At 43.7% G+C, this 24,189-nt stretch overlaps 1 protein-coding gene across 3 annotated transcripts in view; it reads left to right on the top strand.

The window, feature by feature from the left end:
* The first annotated feature begins 81 nt into the window (after positions 1–81).
* LOC122933078 overlaps positions 82–24,189 on the top strand; it is a 45,917-nt gene continuing 21,809 nt past the window's right edge. The window contains exons 1-3 of one of the 3 annotated variants that reach the window (XM_044287831.1): positions 82–247; positions 13,815–13,987; positions 14,107–14,286. In XM_044287831.1, coding sequence (XP_044143766.1) covers positions 124–247; positions 13,815–13,987; positions 14,107–14,286 — 477 coding nt within the window. In that variant the 5' untranslated portion in view covers positions 82–123. Of the gene's footprint in view, positions 248–11,544; positions 11,607–13,814; positions 13,988–14,106; positions 14,287–24,189 lie in introns of those variants that run through there. The other 2 variants (XM_044287832.1, XM_044287833.1) reach the window with 2 other exon arrangements.

Below are 24,189 nucleotides of genomic sequence, written 5' to 3'. Positions count from 1 at the left end.
ACTGGTGACCCCTGATGGCAAGACCTGTTATTACATTGGGCTTCAGTTTCGTTTCCCCTTTCGTCATTTGACGGTCCGGACTGGTTTGGTTGCTTTCACTATAGTCTCCACAATACTGGGTTCATGGGGCTGAGTGCACGGGAACAGGTGGGCAGCCGGAGGCTGCTGGAGTTACTGGACACCGCAGACTTACTCTCCTTGGCTGGCACTGTCACTAAGAAGAAATCTACAACATGCACGAGGGCAGGTGAGCTGCTGGCGCACAATTATGTATAGAGTGTATAAGAGTCTATAGCTCAGGGGCAGACACAGCATCCGCTCCCTGGGCAAGAACAGTGTGGCCACTTACTCCCCAATGGTTTCACATAGAATACCTCCTCCTGTCTCTGTACAATCCACAGGTAACTGTGAGCTGTTAAATTCATTACCTCTGTCTCTTACCCAGTGGGGTAGCGTGGGTTGCCAGCACCCGGGGCAAAGTCAAGTATTGTGCCTCCCCTCCCCCAAACTTTGGTCACGCCCCTTTTTGCAGATAATGCAGTAGATGTCACCTGCAGTCCTATGTAACACCACAGGTAACACAGTGATAACGCTCTGAGTACAGATAATGCAGTAGATATCACCTGCAGTCCTATGTAACACCACAGATAACACAGTGATAACTCTCTGAGTACAGATAATGCAGTAGATATCACCTGCAGTCCTATGTAACACCACAGACAACACAGTGATAGATCTCTGAGTACAGATAATGTAGTAGATATCACCTGCAGTCCTATGTAACACCACAGATAACACAGTGATAACTCTCTGAGTACAGATAATGCAGTAGATATCACCTGCAGTCCTATGTAACACCACAGACAACACAGTGATAGATCTCTGAGTACAGATAATGTAGTAGATATCACCTGCAGTCCTATGTAACACCACAGATAACACAGTGATAACTCTCTGAGTACAGATAATGCAGTAGATATCACCTGCAGTCCTATGTAACACCACAGACAACACAGTGATAGATCTCTGAGTACAGATAATGTAGTAGATGGGTGTGAGGTCCCAGAATTCGGAACACATACAGTATGACCTGAAGTCTGGGGCTGGACTGCGGCAGTGTGGGTCATATTCTATATCCAACCCTACTGTAAACAGATATTTGGATGGACATTTCATACATCGCTACAAAATACACAGTAGAATACAGCAGAACATACCTCTTACATCCAGTGACATCTCCTGTGATGTAGATTCTTTCCTCAGCGTCTTCATTCCGAGATAAGACTGCCATGACACCTTCTGTCAGCCGTGTCTCGTGTCTGCAGAGTTTCACAGATTTTTTTTTTGATTTTTTTTCACTTTACTATCATCCTCCCCTCCTGGTGCCTCAACACTGTCATCCTGCTGCTACCTCCTATACTGTGGTAGAGCCATACAGATAGTTCCCCATAATGCCATGCTCCCAAACTGTCCTCAGTGGTAATAGCATTCCCTACACCAGTGTTTCTCAGCTCAGAATTTCCTTAGTATTGAGCAAGTGATATGCAGCGTGACAGGGCTCCCTAAGGATTATTTCGGGTGTGAGCATACTAGGGAAGGAGGTGCTGAGGATAGTAGTACTCACGGTTTCGTTGTCCCTTGGGGCCGGCATTGCAGTGGAGGGGAAGACAGCACGAGATCTTCCAGGCACTCTCGGTTGCAGGGAACACCAGCCAGATGGAAGTTGAGGTGCCCTTGATGGTGGTGATGTTTAGGGTGCTTGTGGTGGCTGGGCCCCTGTGTTTGTGACTCCAGCACTGTTAGGTGCAAATGTTGAGAGTAGTGGTAGTAAGAATAAGGAGTCGGTAGTTGTAAACCAGTTGAACATTTACTAACAATCAATAGTCTCTGGACAGTTGGTACAGTTCATCAATGGAAAGTTTTTTACATAGTATGATTACAAGTGAACTTACTTATGCTATCAGGCAATGGCAGTTGTCAATGAAGGAGTTGTCCCTTTTAAAGTAGACACTTTACAGGCAAGGATCCAGGTGGTAATCCTACGTTCACTTTACAGCACTCTGGCACTAAGGATGCTAATACCTATTTATCTAGGAGTTATCCTTTAAGGGCGTTCCCCTCAAGGCAGGCAAACACATCTGCTTTATTCTTTGGCAGGAAACTCATCTAGAAAGATTTAGGTTCTCACTACCACCCGGAAGGTTTAGTTAGTGATAAAGACAATTCTGGCCTTAAATCGTCTAGTTGTGATCACTTGTGCTAATGAGGTCCATAAGCTTACGTTTAGCTGTTACCCTCGCTAGGCTCTCTGCATCTCGGTGTATAGACTCACTGTCTGGTGCTTGTCTTCTGTAGATATCTTCTCTAGGCTTGATCAGGGCCCAGAGGAAAGTGAAGCAGCTACATGGTGAATTTGGCCTGTCTCCTTCCTCCATGAACTTGCTTCTTCCTCCTCCAACTTCCTTCTCTACATTCTCTACATTACTCTGCTATAAGCAAGACACACCCCACTATATATACTATGTGGTGCCAGCACCACCTAGGGGCGAATGGATGTAATGACATTGCCAGCCAGAAAATAGAAAATACCATACAATGCAATTACAGATGTTTGAAGCGTCCCATTTACACACATATGTGGGACGCTGCAGATATAATTAGTATCAATGCATCAGGACTTACCTCAGATATTCATTCTGTGGGATATTCTTACATCATGACCAGCAGGTGGGCCCTGAGGACTGGAGTTGAGGAACACTGCCCTACAGTACCTCCAATAGCATCCCCATTAATATGTGCTAAATAAAAATGCCCCCATAGGGCCCAAGTAGAAATAAGGCCTCATATAGTGCCCCCAGCATTAACAAGGCCCCTCTATTATTATTATAATGGCCCCCTCTATATTAGTATTGTGATATATAATGGCCCATTCCGTATTATTAATAATAATAATACAGAGGGGGTCATTATAATAATAATAATAATAATACAAAGGGGGTCATTATAATAGTAATAATACAGAGGGGGTCATTATAATAATAATAATACAGAGGGGGTAATAATAATTATAATAATAATATTATGACCAACCTCCTCTTTATTATTATTATTATAATGACCCCCTCTGTACTATTATTATTATAATGGACCCCTCTGTATTAGTATTGTGATATACAATGGCCCCCATTCTTTCTACATAATTGCCTCCTTGGTATGCTTCCTCCTTTGTCACAGTGAGGTAATCACGATCTCCTGCGCCACTATACTGCCTCATAGGCTTTAGGCCTTGTGGCCTGAAGCCTATGTGGCAGAACGGAGGGGATGGGAGCCATAGGCTCCCATGGCCCTCATTGAAATGCCTGCTGCTCGGCGCCACCTCCAATTTGGCCCCCCGGCCCCCTCCACGCTATGCCACTGCTCTTACGCACCATGAACTAAAGGGTAAGAAGCAGATTTTAAGGTGCCAGTAGGTCCTCCAACCCCTTTGCAGCTGCACAGGTTGCACATATGGTTTTCTCCCCCAGATATATCTAAAGTACTATAGATAACTGAGAACCTTTATCTCACCACCGATGTGTTCTTGTATGAAAGAGCGAGGATGGTTCTTGGAAGAGGGGCTCAAGAGTAACACACTGATTTTGGAGTTTTAAAGATTTATTGAATTTAGGCGGCACAATGCATTGCAGAGATGGCCAACCTGTGGCTCTCCAGCTGTTGTAAAACTACAATTCCCACCATGCCCTGTTGTAGACTGATAGCTGTAGGCAGCCTGGGCATGCTGGGAGTTGTAGTTTTGCAACAGCTGGAGAGACGCAGGTTGGCCATCCCTGCACTATAGTGTGGTCCCTGACCAGGGATATCAACCTCCGCAGGAAATTGTGACTGTAGGCTATGCTGCCTGTCCTAATAAGCAGATTTGGGTCTCTGAGGATACTACCCTACCTCACCTTAACAGGAGCTGCCATGGGTCATTATGGCCACCACTTTTTGCAGTCCCCAACCTCTCATGCCCATTTTCACATACGGGAGCTTGGGGTGCGACTGCCAAGGGTCAATCTATTTCACGCACTCAATCTCTCGCACCTCTAAACACCGGCCTCAGATTGAACTCAGATCACACCTTTCATGCACCCCAACATGCTGCCTCCATCTAATACCAATTAATTAGGGGCTCATAGAAAGCCCCACAGCGCCACACTTGCATGCAGGCCCACAGTAGCACAGGCCACACTTATAGCAACTACATGGTAGCGCAAACCGCACTCATACACTTAACCTCTTGCGACATAGGGCGTACAGGTACGCCCTGATGTCCCGGTACTTAAGGACACCTGTACGCCCTGTGTATTTCCGATCACCGCCGCACTGCGGGCGGTGATCGGAACTGGGTGCCTGCTGGAATCAATCAGCAGGCACCTTGGGACAATGCCAAGGGGGGTCCTGTGACCCCCCGTATCAGCGATCGCTGTGGATCAACCCCTTCTATGCCGCTGACCGCGGCATAGAAGGGCTTTGTGTTTGAGTGAGCCCAAATATATCACATGATCCACCCTGTCTGATAAATAGAATAAAAAAATAAAATAAAAACAGTCAAATTTTTTTTGTCACCTTACATCACAAAAAGTGCAACACCAAGTGATCAAAAAGGCGTATGCCCCCCAAAATAGAACCAATCTAACCATCACCTCATCCCGCAAAAAATAAGCCCCTACCTAAGACAATCTCCCAAAAAATAAAAAACTATGGTTAAGAATATGGAGACACTAAAACTAAATTTTTGTTTGTTTCAAAAATGCTTGTCACCTTACATCACAAAAAGTGTAATAGCAAGCGAACAAAAAGTAATATTCACCCCAAAATAGTGCCAATCAAAAAGAAACCTCTCAGGCTATGAGCTGAGCACTACGATTAGCCAGCGCTACAGCCTGGGAGAAGGAGACGCCGGCAGGCTCCACCCAGTTGAGCCGAACATATGAAGATACCGGAGCCTATACAGGGAGAACGGAGCCACGCCCAGGGATAACAGTAAGTGCAGGGGGTCCCTGGGCGCCGCTCTCCATGTCTGTATAGTTAGTTTAGAAGTTTTATTCTAGTGAAAGGTCCTCTTTAAGCCATGAACAGAATGAATAGAGGGGGAGATTTCTAATTTCCCTTGTTTCTGAAAAGTGGCGTTAAAAAGTTGCAAACTATGTGTTTGCGACTTTTTCACTGTGCCTAAAAAAAGATAAAAGGGCGTGACAATGGCAAGTAGGGGGCGTGACCAGTCACCCCAACAAATTTATGTTAATTTTTGCCAGTTTTCTGACTCAAATGAAGCCAGAAGTCCACTGCAGCTCTGAGCTGTCATAGAGTTCTGTTTAGGTGCATGCACTGCCATAGGAGAGGGGTTGTTAATTGGGGAGACAGATCTTTGTTGCACAAGAGCTCTGATGAATAAATTTGTACAAATCGATCTGCTCACATAGAGAAGAGCATCCTATTATCACACAACTAAGGCTACTTTCACACTAGCATTAGTTGGGTCTGGCAGGATGTTCCCCTGCCGGATCGGCGCTAACGCTAGCCCACGAGTGCCATCGGAAGTCCGCTCCGGCCCCATTCACATTCACTGATGCCCAGCACGCTGCGTTTTTTGTCCTGCCGCCTCTAGACATGTTTGCTGTGCTGCAGCCGCATCTGAGACCTGTCCCCATTAAAGTGAATTGGGCCGGAGCGGACTTCCAGCTGCACTCGTAAGCTACTGTTAGCACGTATCACTGTATACAGTGTACAGGGGGTCACGGATCTCTGTATGCAGTGGTGGGGGTCACATATCACCATATACAGAGTGCAGGAAGGGGAGGGCACACATCTACAGATGGTGAGACCAGTGACTGCTGCTGATATCACTGACCTCAGCCATACTGACAGCTCACAAGCGGTTAAAGCTCCTAAACTGTTTGTCTGGCTGTAATATCACATCTGTGATAAGAACTTTTTAATTAGGGTACTCTGTTCTTCTGAACAATGTCTGGAACAACCCACCTTCCTCAGAATTTCAGAGAGAAATGCACTGTAACCAGCATGTACAACATTTTCTGCCTTCCTTCCTTAAATAAGGGCACTGATTGGCACCTGTTTTTTAAAGAATGAATGACCTCACTCATTGAACTCCACACTGCTATTATTTTGAACATGCCCCTTTCAATTAGTGATTCAATTACACAGAATCAGCAGCATGCATGTCATGACTGTTGGGTCTGTTGCATTTCTAATACTCTACTACACCTGCTAGTAAATTATTTGCCATGTAGAAATGTAATTTCTACCAAAAACAGTGATTGATCAGGTTAGTGATGTCTGACTGCTATTATTTTGAACACAACTGTATATATAGAGTCCTGGTTCTTATCATTTGTGGTGACTGCTATTGGAGGACAATATTTTGTATTTAATTCCCAAAATGAAAACGAAAAACAGTAAAAATGTATAATTTTTTTTAGTTTTCTATGAATATTGAGTTAAAACATATCCTTTTCTGATTAAAGTGTTCCTTTAAAGGTCCTAAAAATTTTGGTTGCTTTCTATATAAAAATAATCTCAATAATACTAGGATACTGGGATCATGGGGATGAGTGCATGGAAAAGAGCGGGCGGTGAAAGGGAGTTACTGGACACCACAGGGAGGCTGTTCATATGATGCTTTTAATGTATGCTTAGAGTATATGATAAGCGTACATGAAAAAGCATAGAAATGCATAGAAAATTTCAGGTATATGACTTTTTTAATATGTTTTTTTTAAAGGGAATGTGTCATCAGAAAATGACCTCTTTAAATCAGGTTTTTATGTTAAGCTCATTTCTTTTTTACAACTTTTAGTGTTTTTTTTTTTTTTTTTTTACATTTTGTATAATCTCTACAGGGTGATGCAAAAAGAACGGTGCGAAATTATAGCTCCGGTATTTATAACTGAGCGAACATAACAAATTTATTAACACACATACTATCTATCCAAGTTTTGCCTTTATATCACAAATGTAAATTGGGTTGGAAGTGATAGCAGTTGACAGTGAAAGAAGATTTCAGCTGCTTTCATTCCTGACCTTTTTATAACAGTTATATCTCCTAATGTAGCGGAGATAATACTGTAACTTTGGTCTTGTTTTTAAGCTTAGATTACCAACTTTCAAACAAGACCATATCTCTATCTGCTACCCAGCCCAAGATATAAAGAGTTAAAGCAGCCCCCCACACACACACATATACACACACTTCAGCTGGTTATGATCTCAGCCAGCCTGGAGGAAGAGGGAGAGGAGGGTTGACAGGCTGATGGGAGAAGAGAAAAAAAATATGAAAAAAATATATAAATTTAGCAACATGATAAGCATAGTGTCCCACAGAATCAAGTTATCATTTTATTTATATCACACAGAGAACACCATAAAAATAAATCCCAGAAACCAATGTTGAAATTGCTCTTTTCCCCTAAAAATAAAATAATAAGTTATTTAATACATTATATGAACCCCAAAAAGGTTCCTAAAAAACTACAGCTCTTCCTACAAAATTCAAAGTCTCACACAGCTAAATTGAAGAAAAAAATAAATAAAATTATGACTACTGGAACACAAAAGGAGGAAAATGTTACTAGTTCTTAAAGACTAACTAAACTTTTGATTAAGTTTTTGGTAAAATGTCCTAAATGCCCTAATAATACTTTTTGTAATATATTTTATTAAGGCATTTTGTACTTTTAATAGACTCCCTAAAGCGCACTTTTCCCTGTGCACTTAAAATCCACTTTTCTGTACACCGCTGACTTCTCAGTTCTGCAGTTTATAAAGGGGGCCTTAGCGCATGGAGTACGGGCAGAAGCACACATTGCTACTCCTGCCCATGACCCCCCCCCCACCGAGTTCCTCGCTAAGCTAAGAGCTGACATGCCGGACTTTTAGCTTAGCTTAGCGAAGTAGGCACAGGCAGGAGCAGCTCCGCTCAGCTAATCCTGGCATAGCATATGGTTATGTTATGTGTTGCCTCACTGTGACTGTGTTGCTGTGTCGTCTGGCTGCACGTTCCCGAACGTATCGGCTGCAGGTTGCCGCCTGTGGAGGCTGGTTGCTCGGGGCTACATGCTGGCGCCGGTTCGGTGGTGTGCGCAATCCGTGTACTTTTGTCTCCTCTTGGCAGTATGATCTCCTAGAGGGTATTTCTGGACTGTTGCTATTGGCAACATGTGGTACTGCGGTTTCTGTTACCTCTGACCTGCTTGTAGTACATCCCATTTGGTTCTGAAATTCTGTGGGTGTGTCCTTGCAGGTGCGCTCCTTAACTGGCTATTTCAGCCTGTGAGCGTGGAGTCTCATGGTCAGTCTTGTTTGTTCTGTTCCTGGTTATGATGTATTCACCCCTTGCTGCGGACCCTTGGGGTCCCTTCTGCCGTTTATATCTGTCCATGTTTCTGTGTGGTATTCCTTGTTCTGCATTGATGTTTACGTTTATTTGCCATGCCCTGTCTTTGCCTGCTCAACGTACTGCTGGTACCTTCAGGTTTTCGGTTCCTTCTGCCACTGGCTGGTTTATGTTCTGGAGTCGCCCCTGGCAACTACTGACGGTTAGACTATCCTTACCATCAGAGGCTCTAGTGAAGTCCGGGTAGTTACGCCCCCTCCCCCCACCAGAGTATGGCTAGTCAGTGGCACAGTGGGTTACTCCCGCTGCTCGGTAGCAGTACATTGGGGTTTCCTGTTCGTTTCATTGTTTCACTGTCTAAAAGAAAACTTTGTTGCCTATTGAAAAAAGATTGAGATTCTTCAGTGGTTGATCAAAAGATGATGACTCATTGGCCCACAAGCAAGAAGCAGGGAGGAATCATGACTTTAAATAAGAAAAATGATGAATATTCTAAAAAACGAATATATAGCACTATATCGAATATATATATTTTTTTCCAATATTCGTAATATTCTAAAACAAGAATATGTAGCAATATAGCGAATATTCAAAACAAAATAACCGAATATAGAGCAATTTAGCTAATGTAGTGCTATAATCTTCTTTGTCTAATAGTTGTAATTTTTTTCTCATCTGGAGTTCAGATTGGAAAAAGATTTCAACTGTTGAAAAAAAAGATTATAGCACTATATTAGCTAAATTCCTGTACATTATATATTTTTTTTTGAATATTCGCTGTATTGCTATATATTTTTGTTTTAGAATATTACGAATATTCGAAAAAAAAACTAATATAGTCGATATAGTGCTATGACTCATTCGCCCACAAGCAAGAAGCAGGGAGGAATCATGTTTCTGCTCGGCAATTGAAAAATTTGCATTACAAAAATTTGCATTACGAAAATTCGCATATTACGCTATAATTACCTTGTCGATTTTTGGAGTAAAAAAATCGTAGAATATAATAAATATTCAAATTCGTGAATATTCAATGAATATTATACAAAATATTCACGAAATATTGCGAATTCGAATATGACCCCTTCCGCTCATCACTACTCATTATTCCTATGTACTTTGGTGTATAAATATGTTAATCTTCAGACTGTCTTAAGAGACTGCTAACGAAGAGCCCCAAGTAGCCTTGAAAGCTTACAATTTTGTCATCATCTTTTCAGCTAGCCATTAAATAGTATCAACCACTGAGGAATCTCAATCTTTTTTCATCTTCTATTTACTGGCTAACACAGTACAAATATATATTTTTTACTTTGTTACTCATTGCAACTAATCACAGACACAGCTTTTGTTTTTCAAGCGCATAATTTGTCTATTTTAACTACAGGCCTTTACTTTTGTAGCATCCTTTTTGAAACACCCTGTATTTTAAAAGGAACCCTAATATCATGCAATTTTCACTCTGGCCTCTAGGCTTAAAATATGTCAAGACTTACCATTCTTTGAAAGCAGCCACATTAGCCATAGACACAATGGAGAGGATCTGACCTCACTGACTTCTTTGAGAGATGTGACTGCAGTCGGTTTGAAACCACTGTGTCAACAGATTTCACTTTGGGCTACTCCTAATGGAGTTATCCTGGCAGTCCTCTGGTTTTCACCCTTTAACCACAATACGGGGATCTGAAGTTCGCTGTAAGGTTGCCACCAAGCCACTACCTCTTGGAGTAGTCCCGGATAACTGACCCACTGGGATCAGAGACACTAGTGTGAGGAACTGAGGGTCAGGTCAGGCAGCGAAGAGTCAGAATCCGGAACATAGGCCAAAGTCAGTACACAGGCAGACAAACAGATATAGCACACCCTTGTAGGAACTAATAAACAAGACAACCTATGGGAAAGGTGCCTTAACTACATACAGGTGACCAGCCATGGGCTGGCATTACAGTTTGTAGAATTAGTTTGTGTGCACCCTACGGGCAGGATGGATAGGCCTGGCTGGCAGAGAAAAGGTGGTGACCTGCAGGGGAACTGAAATTCCCAGCAGCCAGGCTCACTGCTGGAAAGCAGAGGAATTCCAGCAGGTCCAGACTGCCGGGACAGCAGCATGATGGTGAGTGGAGCTGCGCCTGTGCTCGCTTAAAAGGAACAGGATGACAGTGGGCACGGGCCGCCGACATAACAGGAGATTTTTCTAGGCATGCTCTGTGACCTGTTCAGAAGTCAGGAGAGAGTAAATAAGCTGTGATATTACCTACAGTGAGTGGTGGATCCTTTTATATATATGTACAGTATATATGTTACATGGAAAGTTAAAAAAAACATATAAAAAAATCTAAATAATAATAAAAAAAATATATTATTTCTTTTTGCAGAACAGAATAGCTTGATATGCTACACCAGGGAAGCTCAATATGCGGCCCCCCAGCTGTTTTAAAATTACAACTCCCACCAGGCCCTGCTGTAGACTGCCAGCTGTAGACTGCCTGGGCCTGCTGGTAGTTGTAGTTCTGCAACAGCTGGAGTGCCACAGGTTGGGCACCCCTGTGCTACACAATTTTATCCTTAAATGTCACATCTTTTGACCTACATTTTCCCAATTACCGTCTATGGGAACGGCATAGGGTTATTTCGGGTATCGAAATTTCGATACCAAGTCAATACTTTTTTTCTGGTATCGATACGATACCGGGATTTGCCTTTAATCGATACTAGGCTGTGCTACTGCACAGCCCAGTATCAGAGAATATGGATCGCGCTGCTATCAGCGCAGCCATGTTCCCTCAGCAGCATGGGGAGAAGGAAGCAGTCTCTCCCGCCCTCTGTGCTGCTGCTGCCACTGCCACCAATAAGAGCACAGAGGGGCGGAGGAGGGGAGGGGCTGTGGCCACTGCGCCACCAATGATTACTAACGTTTAATACATTACAAATACAAGCGGCAGATACACATTGCCGACACCTTGCCTCTGACATATCTGTAAAGAATAAATCAAGGCAACTGGACTTACTGTAGATTTCTTGAAAATGTTTCAATCGTTCTTCCAACGAGATTTCTCAATTCTGAGTGACTGTACAAGAATTCTCTGGGAATAAATATATAACTGAATCAACATCTGGTAATCAAATATTTATTCCCAGAGAATTCTTGTGCAGTCACTCAGAATTGAGTGAAAGCTCGTTGGAAGAACGAGTAGTTTTCAAGAAATTTACAGTAAATCCAGTTGCCTTGATTTATTCTTTACATATATACCATGACCTGGATAAATGAGAACCTTCACAGACACCTGCCTCTGACAGTATGAAAAACATTGGTGGCGCAGTGTCCCCCCCCCTCCTCCACAGAATTAAAATCGTTGGTGGCAGTGGCCACAGAGTCCCCTTATCTCCTCTCATTGGTGGCAGTTGTGTTTAGAGCCGAAGCTGTGTAATCCTGGGGCTCCGATCGGTTACCATGGTAAGCTCCCTGCTGCTGTGTGCACTATGCACAGGGCAGCAGAGACAGTGTAAGATCCTATTCACCCTAATAGAGCTCTATTAGGGTGAATAGGACAAGGCAAAAACACAGAAATAGTGGCAAATCTGGGGGAGCTGCTCAACCCCTAACACTGTAGCGTGTTTTTCATTGGGGGAGCAGCCCCACCGCATGTGGACCGCAGCAAACGACTATCCCCAGCAAAAAATATTTTGCATACGGTGGAGGATGTCAGCGCGGTCCACATGCACCACAAAGGCATCCTACACAAAATGGAGCATTGTGCGGATGAAAATATAATCATAAATCACAGAAAAAATGCACCACACGGATATGCCACTGACTATACTGGCTAGTCATAAATGCAGATATTAAAAGCTGAGACTTTTGCCAATATATTCCTGTCAGGAAGATATCGGAGCCCCAAGCACCACGTCACGGTTCTCAGCATGGCAAGGGGTCCTACCACTACGCTACCTATGGTGTGAACAAGGTCTGAAGGTGATGTAATCCAGCTCACAGCCAAGCTTCCACACAACCGCCTAGCAGGACAACTAGTGCAATGTGAACAAAGCCAGACTGTAAGCCACACCCATACCAGACCATGTAATGGAGGCTACCAGGTGCAAAGGAGAGTGTTTAAATGCCAGGTAAAGGCACATACACTACATATAAAACAAGACAGAAACACAGAAATAGTGGCAAATCTGGGGGAGCTGCTCAACCCCTAACACTGTAGCGTGTTTTTCATTGGGGGAGCAGCCCCACCGCATGTGGACCGCAGCAAACGACTATCCCCAGCAAAAAATATTTTGCATACGGTGGAGGATGTCAGCGCGGTCCACATGCACCACAAAGGCATCCTACACAAAATGGAGCATTGTGCGGATGAAAATATAATCATAAATCACAGAAAAAATGCACCACACGGATATGCCACTGACTATACTGGCTAGTCATAAATGCAGATATTAAAAGCTGAGACTTTTGCCAATATATTCCTGTCAGGAAGATATCGGAGCCCCAAGATATTTGTTTAGAGCCGAAGCTGTGTAATCCTGGGGCTCCGATCGGTTACCATGGTAAGCTCCCTGCTGCTGTGTGCACTATGCACAGGGCAGCAGAGACAGTGTAAGATCCTATTCACCCTAATAGAGCTCTATTAGGGTGAATAGGACAAGGGATTAAAATATCCCAGGTTCTACCCCTAAGGGGGGAAATAGTTATTAAATAAACTGTAAAAAAAAAATACATCAAAATATTATAAATCACCCCCTTTCCAAATTTTACATATAAAATATATAAACAATAAATAAATAAAATATTACATATCGCCACATCCGAAAAGTCCCCAAAATTTTAAAATCTCTCTTATGCGGTGAACACGATTCGCGGTGAGCGATTCGCAATTTAGTTTTTTTAGTCACCTTGTCCCCCCAAAAAATAGGATAGGTCTGTTCTATAATGGGCCGGCGTTCCATAAAATGCGGAATGCATGCAGCTTTTTTTGGCATTTTTTTTTTTGCGTGGTATCGAATGGTATCGATTATCGCAATACTTTTTTATGGTATCGAAACCGAATTAAAATTTTTGTATTGAAACAACCCTAGAACGACAAGCAATATGTTCCTTCAGTGCGTTCAAATGCATACGCTTGGTGAAGCAAAAATAAAATGTGAACAGCCCCTACTCTCCTTGGCTGGCACTGTGACCACGAAGAAATCTACAGTGCGCACAAAGGCAGGTGAGATGCTGGGGCATTCCTTACATAATGGTTATATATGTTATATGTAAAGTATATAACAGTATATTGCCAAAGTACATAATTGAGAAACACTGTCTCTGTACATAACTGGTATATACCTGAGAGATATATGAATCTTTTATATTGGTGTGTCCTTAGCCTGGAATACCTCCTTAAAGTTTGTGCCTTTGATTTACTTTTAGGAGCCATTGATGCAATACTGCAGAACAGTCAGAGTGCCTACGAGCTCTTAAACCGTAGAAAAGTTCTCCGTGACATCATTGCTACATACCTAAAAAATGAAGGCGTATCAATACCCCAAAAAATCACAAAGGCTGAAGTTGTTTTGAAAACTCTTGCATTTTGGAGTGAGCTGGTCAGTATGAGTGACTCCTGCAAAGTCATGCTCACAGGCCTATGTGGGGGTCTGAGTTTTTCTAAATTAACCTGAATATATTGCATAAGTACAGTATATTTTCTTCTCCAATGTTGCAGGATTCCTGTATGCCAACAGCAAGAGTATTTGCTCCATCTTCAATAATGCAACCACAGGCAGCCTCTGCTTCTGATTTCTCTCGCTCATTCTACTTTCATACCGTTAAACTGTCTACAAGTACCCCAATAGAATATTCCAGCAAAATATGGACTCTTGGCGCTCAGACATCAGATTTGGAAGTAAGTCTACACAACATCAGCAAAACATTACAAAATGCTGGAGTACCTGATGCTCATAGTATGCGTATCCTCACAGGAGATTGGGGAAAATCAGTTTCTAAAATGTTACTTGTGGTAGTATTTGTGTTCAACAAAGACCAAAATAATTAAAGAAAAAATGGGTATACTGAAAAGAAAAAAGAAGTTGAGCCGTAAGGAAGATCACTTTGACTCTGATGCACAAGGGCCCAAGTAAACCTTGAGTCGCCCCTGATTCTTAAAATAAAATCAGGGCCGGCTCAAGGTTTACTTGGGCCCTTGTGCATCAGATTCAAAGTGATCTTCCTTACGGCTCAACTTCTTTTTTCTTTTCAGTATACCCATTTTGTAAAAAAAATCTTGAATTATTTTGGTTGTTCCTTGTTAAGGCCTCATGCACACGAATGTTGTTCTGGTCCGCATCTGAGCCGCAGTTTTTGCGGCTCGGGTGCAGACCCATTCCGTTCAATGGGGCCGCAAAAGATGCGGACAGCACTCCGTGTGCTGTCCGCATCCGTTGCTCCATTCCGTGGCCCCGCAAAAAAAATATAACATGTCTTATTCTTGTCCCTATTGTTACATGTTTATTGTTTTACTGTAAGTCATTGCAGTACTCTACTGAATGTATAATGGGTTATCAGTATCTGATCGGTGGAGGGTCGACAACTGGGATGCCTGCTAATCAGCTGTTGGAGAAGGCACCGGTGATTGTGGTAGCGCCATGGCCTTCTCACAGCTAGGCGATATTATGTCACGTTCATTGGTCACATGGTCTAGGTACAGCTCAGCTCCATTGAAGGAAAGTAGGGAAAGCTGTGATACCAAGCACAGCTCCTATACAATGTACTACACTGGGCTTGCTGGGCAGAGAGAAGGCCATGGCACTACTGTGAGTGCCAGTGCCTTCTCAAACAGCTGATCGGCGAGGGACCAGGGTGTCTGACCCCCACAATAAGATACTGATGACCTATCTAGAGGATAAGTCATAAGTAAAAAAATATCTCAGAAAACCCTTTTAAAGACCAAATTAAGATGGCTAGATGACCAGGGCATCTCCCAAATGGAAGATCTTGTGTTGTTCTTCTGGTATATTGTGGTTAGTAAATACCAATAGTTGTCCAAGGAAGGACAACTGGTGAACCTGCTCACTGATGCATTTGGAGAGTGAAAGCTAGCCCGTTTGGTAGCTCAGGAGAGATAAAAAGATGTCATAACACAAAATGCATCACAGCTTTCTGTTTATGAGGCTGCTTGGCCATAGTCCGGTCACATTGTCTATACTAACCCCTGTTCACTACTAAATGTGCCCACAATGGATATGTGAGCATCACAACTGGACAGTGCAGGAATGGAAGGTGACCTGGACTCAGGGCCGGCTCCAGGTTCTAGTGGGCCCATGGGCGATAAATTCTCAGTGGGCCCCCTTGTGGCACTTTGCACGGCGCTTACAGCAATGAAAACTGCATGTATTATAGATTAAATACCTTACTTTGCTACAGAGCGGATATATGTAAATCAGTCCTTATGTGCCTACTTTTATTTTCTACCCAGTGTTTCAGTCCCTTAGGTCTACTTAAAGATATGTGCCCCCTCACAGTAGATATGCCAAAATATGTGCCCCCTCACAGTTGTATGCCAAGATATGTGCCCCCTCACAGTAACTATGCCAAGATATGTGCCCCCTCACAGTAGATATGCCAAGATATGTGCCCCCTCACAGTGCATATGCTAATATATGTGCCCCCTTCACAGTAGATATGCCAAGATATGTGCCCTCTTACAGTGGATATGCCAAGATATGTGCCCAGTGCCCCCTTCACAGTGGTTATGCCCAGATGTGCCCCCCTATGCCAAGATATGTGCCCCCTCACAGTAGATATCACCAAATATATGCCTCCTCACAGTTGATATGCCAAGATGTGTGCCCCCTTCACAGTAGATATGCCAAGATATGTGCCCTCTTACAGTGGATATGCCAAGATATGTGCCCAGTGCCCCCTTCACAGTGGTTATGCCCAGATGTGCCCCCTTCACAGGAAGTAAAAAAAAAAAAAAACAATACTCCACTCCTCCCATGATCTGCGCTCCCCATCAGCAGCAGCAGGATACTGTGACACATCGCGCTGCTGTGTAGGAGGAGCAGAGGCTGATTCCCAGCCTGCCCTGCTCCTCCTCCTACAAAGATCAGCAGAACGATGTGTAACGACATTGTGCTGCTGATGCTGTGGAGTGCTGGTGGCTCAATGGCGCAGCGGGGAGAAAATAGTTCCTTGCTTCAGTGGTGTGCCTATGGTGTTTGACACCCGGTGCGGGTCCTTTCTCTGGCACCCCCAAATACTTTAAAAAAAAACTGTACTCCCTCACAGTACTATTGCCCTCATTGTACAACCTTCACAGTAGTTTTGTACAGAAGTGTGCCCTCTCACAGTAGTTATGCCCACATTGTGCCCTTTCACAGTTTTAATGCCCTATCTGTGCCCCCTTCACAGTAATAATGCCCACCATGCCCCCTTCACAGTAATAATGCCCACTGTGCCCCCTTCACAGTAATAATGCCCACTGTGCCCCCTTCATTGTAGTAATGCCCTCTGGCTCTGTGCCCCCTCTATAGTAGAAATGCCCATTGTGCGTCCTTCACATTAGTAATGCCCTCTGTGCCACCTCCATAGTAGAAATGCTCTCTGTGCCCCCTCCATAGTAATAAAGTCCTCTGTGCTCCTCTATAGTAATAAAGACCTCTGTGCCCCCTCCATAGTAGAAATGCCCATTGTGCGCCCTCCATAGTAATAAAGACCTCTGTGCTCCTCTATAGTAATAAAGACCTCTGTGCCCCCTCCATAGTAGAAATGCCCATTGTGCGCCCTCCATAGTAATAAAGACCTCTGTGCCCCCTCCATATTAGAAATGCCCATTGTGCGCCCTTCACATTAGTAATGCTTTTTGTGCCGCCTCCATAGTAATAAAGTCATCTGTTCCCCCTCCATAGTAATAAAGCCCTCTGTGACCCCTCTATATTAAAAACAAAAAAACACAGTAACTACTCACCTTGTCCCGTTCCTGAAGCTCACAGTCCTCTCTTCCCTGCAGGCACAGATCACTCTGCAGCACTGTGTGGGTGAAGCCTATGCAGATTACCGGGCGACAGGCTCTGCCCACACATGCCAGCAGCGCGATCCGTGCCTGCAGGCTGAATGGTGGAGAGGGGAGAAGTCTTCCTGCTTCACCATTCTGTGCACCACCGGCCTCAAGGAGGTGAGGAGCGCGGGGAGCTGATCGGTGAGTGATAGGACCCAGCTCCATGCGCTCCAGCAATGAGCGCTTCCATCTGTATTGATGAAAGCGCTCAATGCTTCTGGCCTCTGGCAGCTGTGCTGTTTGCCCCTGCAGGAGCTTTGGGCCCTGGATCTTGCCTGGGTATGCTGGGTGCTGACGCCGGCCTTGCCTTGACTGATAAATCATGTTTTCTTCTACATCATGTGGATGGGAAGATTCAAGTGCATCACTTACCTGAAAGAGATAACACCAGGATCCAGTAGTCAATGTTCTGTTAGGAAATCTTGGGTGGATGTTATTATTACAGCTACCTACCTTCCTACATACCTAAATATTGGACATACCAAGTACCCTCCTCATGGCAGTGGTGTTTCATATTGGCAGTGCCCTCTTTCAGCAGGATAATGCACCCTGTCACACTGCAAAAATAGTTCAGAAATGGATTGAGCGAAATTGGCCTCCAAATTTCCCACATCCCCATCTAAAATCTGGGACATGCTGTAAAATACACTGACAAGCAAAAGAGTAAGAATGTTTGAAATTTTGACTTTCAGGCTCTATATCTCACCATCCACTACAGCTTTGAAGATGAGACTACTTGGCTATCTCATACATTGACAACACCTGCCTAATATTATGTAGATACACCTCATGCAACCAAAACAGCTTTGACCTGTTGAGACATGAACTCCACAAGACTTCAGGAAGTGTTCTGTGTACCATTATCTGGTCCCAAGACGTTAGTAACAGATCCTATAAGTTGCGGAGTGTGGCCTCCATTTATCAGACATACACCGATAAGCAAAAGGGCAACAATGTTTTGAACTCGTACATAAATTGGACTTGCAACTATTTAGCATATGGTTAGTTATGCAGATTCTTGCCATGTAACTGCATTGATACTGCTTTGCACCTAAAATTCTAAATTTCTATAATTTTTTTTAGTACTTTGTAAATCCACCTCAGGCGTCCAACACTGCCTAAATCCTTCTGGGAATGCTCTTGATCAGATTTAAGCATGTCTCGACTGAAATCTGTTCCCAGGTCTCTTCTTCACGTTCCCAATGTTGGTGGACACTGGTCGACTCACTTGGGTACAAATACAGCTTTTTCTTCAACTCTACCCACAAGTGTTCGATTGGGTTGAGGTCTGGGGACTGTGGGGGCCAATCCAGAACCTCTACTTCATTGTCATTGAACTATTTCTTCACCAAACTCGACGTATGCTTCGGGTCGTTGTCCGGCTAGAACACTATGTTGTCCTTTTATACCCATAGTACTCGAGTATACGAAATAAATCATCTTGTAGGATACTCACATATAGCTCAGCACTGAGACCATCATTGATCCTCGTCAACTATCTAACACCTGTGGCTGTGAAACAACCCCATATCATCAGGCTCCCTGCACCGAACTTGATAGTTCCTTAAATTTCTCGATCCGTGAGCCCCTTTTTTTCCTTGTTTCTTCTAGCCCTATTTGCACCCATCACACCCCAGTCTATTGACTTTTGTCTGATCTCTCCAAATCACCTGTTTCCAATCTTCTACTGTCCACTGTTCATACTTTTTGGGAAACGTGAGCCGAGACTTCTTTTGATAATATTGAAGCTGAGGCTTCTTCACCTTTTTAGGCCAACATTCCTTGTGTAATGCGCGTTGCACGGTACTTGCATGGACATCTGTGATCTCACTATTACAAAGCATACGAGAATCTTCCACTGCCGTGTTTGTCACACCAGAACTGATAGACCTTGTGATGAGGACACTTTCAGAAGTCTTATGGAGTTCATGTCTCGAAAGGTAAAATCTGTTTTGGTTGCATGAGTTGTCAATGTTAAGACTGACCATGTATATTTCTGAGCTTAGTGTCTCCTCCTCTATTCTATCTACCCTAAGACTAGGTCAGTAACTTCTGGTTGCCTGTATGTATGTGTAGGTTGATGTTGGCTTAAGTGTTCAGTCTCTAAGTGATTGTGGGTACTATGGGACAATATTTACTATGTGCATGCTAGTTTTTAGTTTAAAGCAATAAACTTCTAACTAACTAAATTTAGATAAAACAGTTAGTCTATGTGTTACAGGAAATCATTGCAGTAGCGAACTTTAGTGTAGATCCTTTGATTTCTCCTTCAATAACAAAGCAACAGAAGAAGGTCTCCGATGTGTCAGTTCAGCAGCGAAAGAAAGTCTCCAGTAATGTGTCTTCCTGCCCAGTCTCCACTGATATTTTCAAAATGTCGACATGCGGCTGTCAAAAGGAAGATAGAAAAGAGTAGAGACCAATAAAGTTGAGCCTTTCATGCCACCATATGTAAAGTAGCTAGCCTATAAGTAAATGCTCAAACTTTTAAACATATATAGCGGCTTACCCTCTCACCAATTGGACCTAGGTGCTCTTGTGTATGGACTACCCCACAGTCCAGAGAGGAAAATCGGTAATGGTATTAATAACAGGCACTCAATCACCCAGAACTGTATTAAAAAGCGGTATTTTATTAAGCAGTAGAACTAAAATAGAATAAAATAAACCACAATATACCAAGAAATGGGGCCCTAATAGATTTTATATTATACACAATATACAGTTCAGTTAAAAATTTGTATATTTTGCTATATTCCTTGAAAAAATCTCTTTAAAAAGCCAAGATAAAACAGAGAGATTGCAAATGAAGTAGCTGGAGTATTCAATAAGTCCTTCACAGTAAATCTCTGAGAGTCCAGGAGAAAGTCTCACGTTCCAGTATCTATTGTGTATCCAGTTCATCAAACAGTAACACTGTTCCACCTGGTTAAATTATGTTATATCCAAGTGTCAATTCATAAAGCTTTCTCATGTCCAAGTAAAAGACCAATTCATAAAATGTTATAAAATGTCACAAATAGGCACTTGTTCATAATTGTATAGAGTTTATATAATTGCATGTATGGGTTAGTAATTGCTAGTGTTGGTCGAGCACCAAAGTGCTCGTGTGCTCGAGTTGAACACCTCGGGATGCTCGGGTGCTCTACTGAGCACCCGAGCACAATGGAAGTCAATGGGAGAACCCGAGCATTAAACCATGCAAGAGGGGAGGGTGTCTGGTTCACAGGAAAAGGTCAGAAATTGATGGAAACACCACTGAAATGGTTCGGGAACAGCATGAAGAGGATGTCTGGATGCATCTTGGACTCCCAGGTCGCTGCTGGGATTGATGTTGTCCGAGTAGTACGCCACTTTTACAGACTGACAATAATACGCACCAAAAATTGATTTTAGAGGAAAAATTGTTAGGAAACATTCTTTCCTGTATATTTACTTGTATATAAAGTGCAAGTGCTGCTAAGAATTACAAGGAAGAGGCACTCCGATACAACCTATATATCACATAATGGAGGGCCTCATTCACATTGTAGTACAATTGTTCAGGTAGTGGGACTCCTACACTCATAAAGCCTATGCACTAAGTGAAAGAGCTGCCAAAAATTACAAGGACCCGGCACTCCAATACACCCTTTGTTACACATAAAGGAGGGCATCATACACAGCCTTAAAAAAATATGACCCTCTAAAACATTAAGGGTGAGGGCCTGCTGCTGAGCTGACCATCTAAACAATTTTGTGGGCGAGGGCCTGCTGCCGAGCTGACCATCTAAAAACAATTTGTGGGTGAAGGCCTGCTGCTGAGCTGACCATCTAAAAATTTAGGGGTGAGGGTCTGCTGCTGAGCTGACCCTCTAAAACATTATGTTTGAAGGCCTGCTCGTGACCCTCAAAAACATTATGAGTGAGGGCCTGTTGGTGACCCTCTAAAACATTATGGGTAAGGGCCCGCTGCTGAGCTGACCCTCTTTAAAATTAGGAGCGAGGGCAGCCTAATAAGCATGTTGATATGGAGGAGGACGAGAAAAGGGAGATTGAACATAGAAACATAGAATGTGTTGGCAGATAAGAACCATTTGGCCCATCTAGTCTGCCCAATATACTGAATACTATGAATAGCCCTTGGCCCTATCTTATATGAAGGATGGCCTTATGCCTATCCCATGCATGCTTAAACTCCTCCACTGTATTTGCAGCTACCACTTCTGCAAATACTGCTCTCAGTAAAGTAATACTTCCTGATATTACTTTTAAACCTTTGCCCCTCTAATTTAAAACTATGTTCTCTTGTAGCAGTTTTTCTTCTTTTAAATATTCTCTCCTATTTTACCTTGCTGATTCCCTTTATGTATTTAAAAGTTTCTATCATATCCCCTCTGTCTCGTCTTTCTTCCAAGCTATACATGTTAAGGTCTTTTAATCTTTCCTGGTAAGTTTTATCCTGCAATCCATGTACTAGTTTAGTAGCTCTTCTATGAACTCTCTCCAAAGTATCAATATCCTTCTGGAGATATGGTCTCCAGTACTGCACACAATACTCCAAATTAGGTCTCACTAGTGCTCTGTAGAGCGGCATGAGCACCTCCCTCTTTCTATTGGTAATTCCTCTCCCTATACACCCAAGCATTCTGCTAGCATTTCCTGCTGCTCTGTGACATTGTCTGCCTACCTTTAAGTCTTCTGAAATAATGACCGCTAAATCCCTTTCCTCAGATACTGAGGTTAGGACTGTATCACTGATTTTATGTTCTGCTTTTGGGTTTTTACGCCCCTGGTACATTATCTTGCACTTATAAACATTACATTTTAGTTGCCAGATTTTTGACCATTCCTCTAGTTTTCCTAAATCCTTTTCCATTTGGTGTATCCCTCCAGGAACATCAACCCTGTTACAAATTATTGTGTCATCAGCAAAAAGACACACCTTACCATCGAGGCCTTCTGCAATTTCGCTGATAAAGATATTAAACAATATGGGTCCCAGAACAGATCCCTGAGGTACCCCACTGGTAACAAGACCATGGTCTGAATATACTCCATTGACTACAACCCTCTGTTATCTGTCCTTCAGCCACTGCCTAATCCATTCAACAATATGGGAGTCCAAGCCCAAAGACTCTAATTTATTAAGCCTTCTATGTGGGACAGTATCAAAAGCCTTACTAAAGTCTAGATAAGCGATGTCTACTGAACCTCCGCCATCTCCGCCATGAACCATATACCCTTTTTAGTGGTGGAAGGGGTGCATGGGAATACAGTGTATTCTATACACCATAAAAGCCACATTTAGAGTGCCTTTATGTTCAGCCGCTTTCCTCTGGTGGAGTAGAGAAGTCAGGGGCAATCCAGGCCTTGTTCATATTTATAAGAGTCAACCGGTCAGCATTTTCAGTTGACAGGCGGATGCGCTTATCAGTTATTATGCCCCCAGCAGCACTAAATATCCGCTCTGACAAAACGCTGGCCACCACAGGAATGAGAGATGAGAAGTTCTCTTTGTAGCGGGGGTCGAGAGGAGTGAACAACCAGTAATCAGTGTTGGCCAAAATGCATACAACGCGATAGTCACGGGAAAGGCAGCCTATCATAAAGCCATGTGTGCCAGTCCCAACCATCGAGAATTCGCTGTCCTCATCAGGTGGATGACTCAATCTCCTCATCCTCTTCCTCCTCTTCTACACATCCACGCTGAACAGATGGAATAAAACTACCATGGGTACTACCTTCTGTAGCGGAGGCAACCATCTGTGTTGATTCCTCAAAGTTACGTCAAACCTCACAGAGGTCAGACATCAATGCCCACTCCTCGCTTGTGAAGAGCAGAAGCTGACTGGAAAGGTGACGATTATGTTGCAGCTGGTATTCCACTACTGTCCTCTGCTGCTCACAAAGCCTGGCCAACATGTGGAACGTGGAGTTCCAGCGTGTGCTCACGTCGCACAAAAGTCGAGTTGGCAATTGCAAGCGCTGCTGCAGCGTTGCCAGACTAGTGTAAGCCATCGATGACTTTTGGAAATGGGCATACACGCGGCACCTTCAACAGTAGCACAGGCAAATTGGGGTAGTTTTTGAGAAACCGCTGAACCACTAGGTTGAACACGTGGGCTAGGCATAGTATGTGTGTGAGCTTGCCGAGTTCCAAAGCCGCCACCAAGTTACCGCCATTATCAAACACAACCATGCCTGGTTGTAGGTTGAGTGGCGAGAGGCACAGCTCAGTCTGGTCCCTTATCCCCTGCCACAGCTCTGCGGCGGTGTGCTGTTTGTCACCTAGGCAGATCAGTTTAAACACGGCCTGTTGCCGCTTCCCCACTGCAGTGCTACACTGCTTCCAGCTACTGACTGATGGCTGACTGGTGCTGCAAGATGATAATTAAGAGGTGGAAGTGGAGGAGGAGGCGGAGGAGGAGAAGGGAGGGTTGCAGCCACTAACGTAGGTGGCGGCGGAGACCCTGATGGAAGTAGGGCCCGCAATCCTTGGCGTCAGTAGCACCTGTGCCATCCCAGGATACGACTCGCTCCCAGCCTCCACAACGTTCATCCAGTGTGTCGTCAGGGAAATGTAGCATACCTGGCTAAAAGCACTTGTCCATGTGTCAGTCGTTAAGTGGACCGTCCCAATTACTGCTTTGGTCAGGGCACAGGTTATGTTACGGGACACATGCTGGTGTAAGGCTGGGACTGCACACCGTGAAAAATATTGGCATCTGGGGACAGAATACTGTGGGACAGCCGCTGCCATCAGGCTGT

The sequence above is a fragment of the Bufo gargarizans genome, chromosome 3 (genome assembly GCF_014858855.1).
Source record: "Bufo gargarizans isolate SCDJY-AF-19 chromosome 3, ASM1485885v1, whole genome shotgun sequence".
Taxonomy (NCBI): Eukaryota; Metazoa; Chordata; class Amphibia; order Anura; family Bufonidae; genus Bufo; species Bufo gargarizans.
Note: the sequence above shows the minus strand (reverse complement) of the source record. Positions and strands in the feature narration are given on the sequence as shown.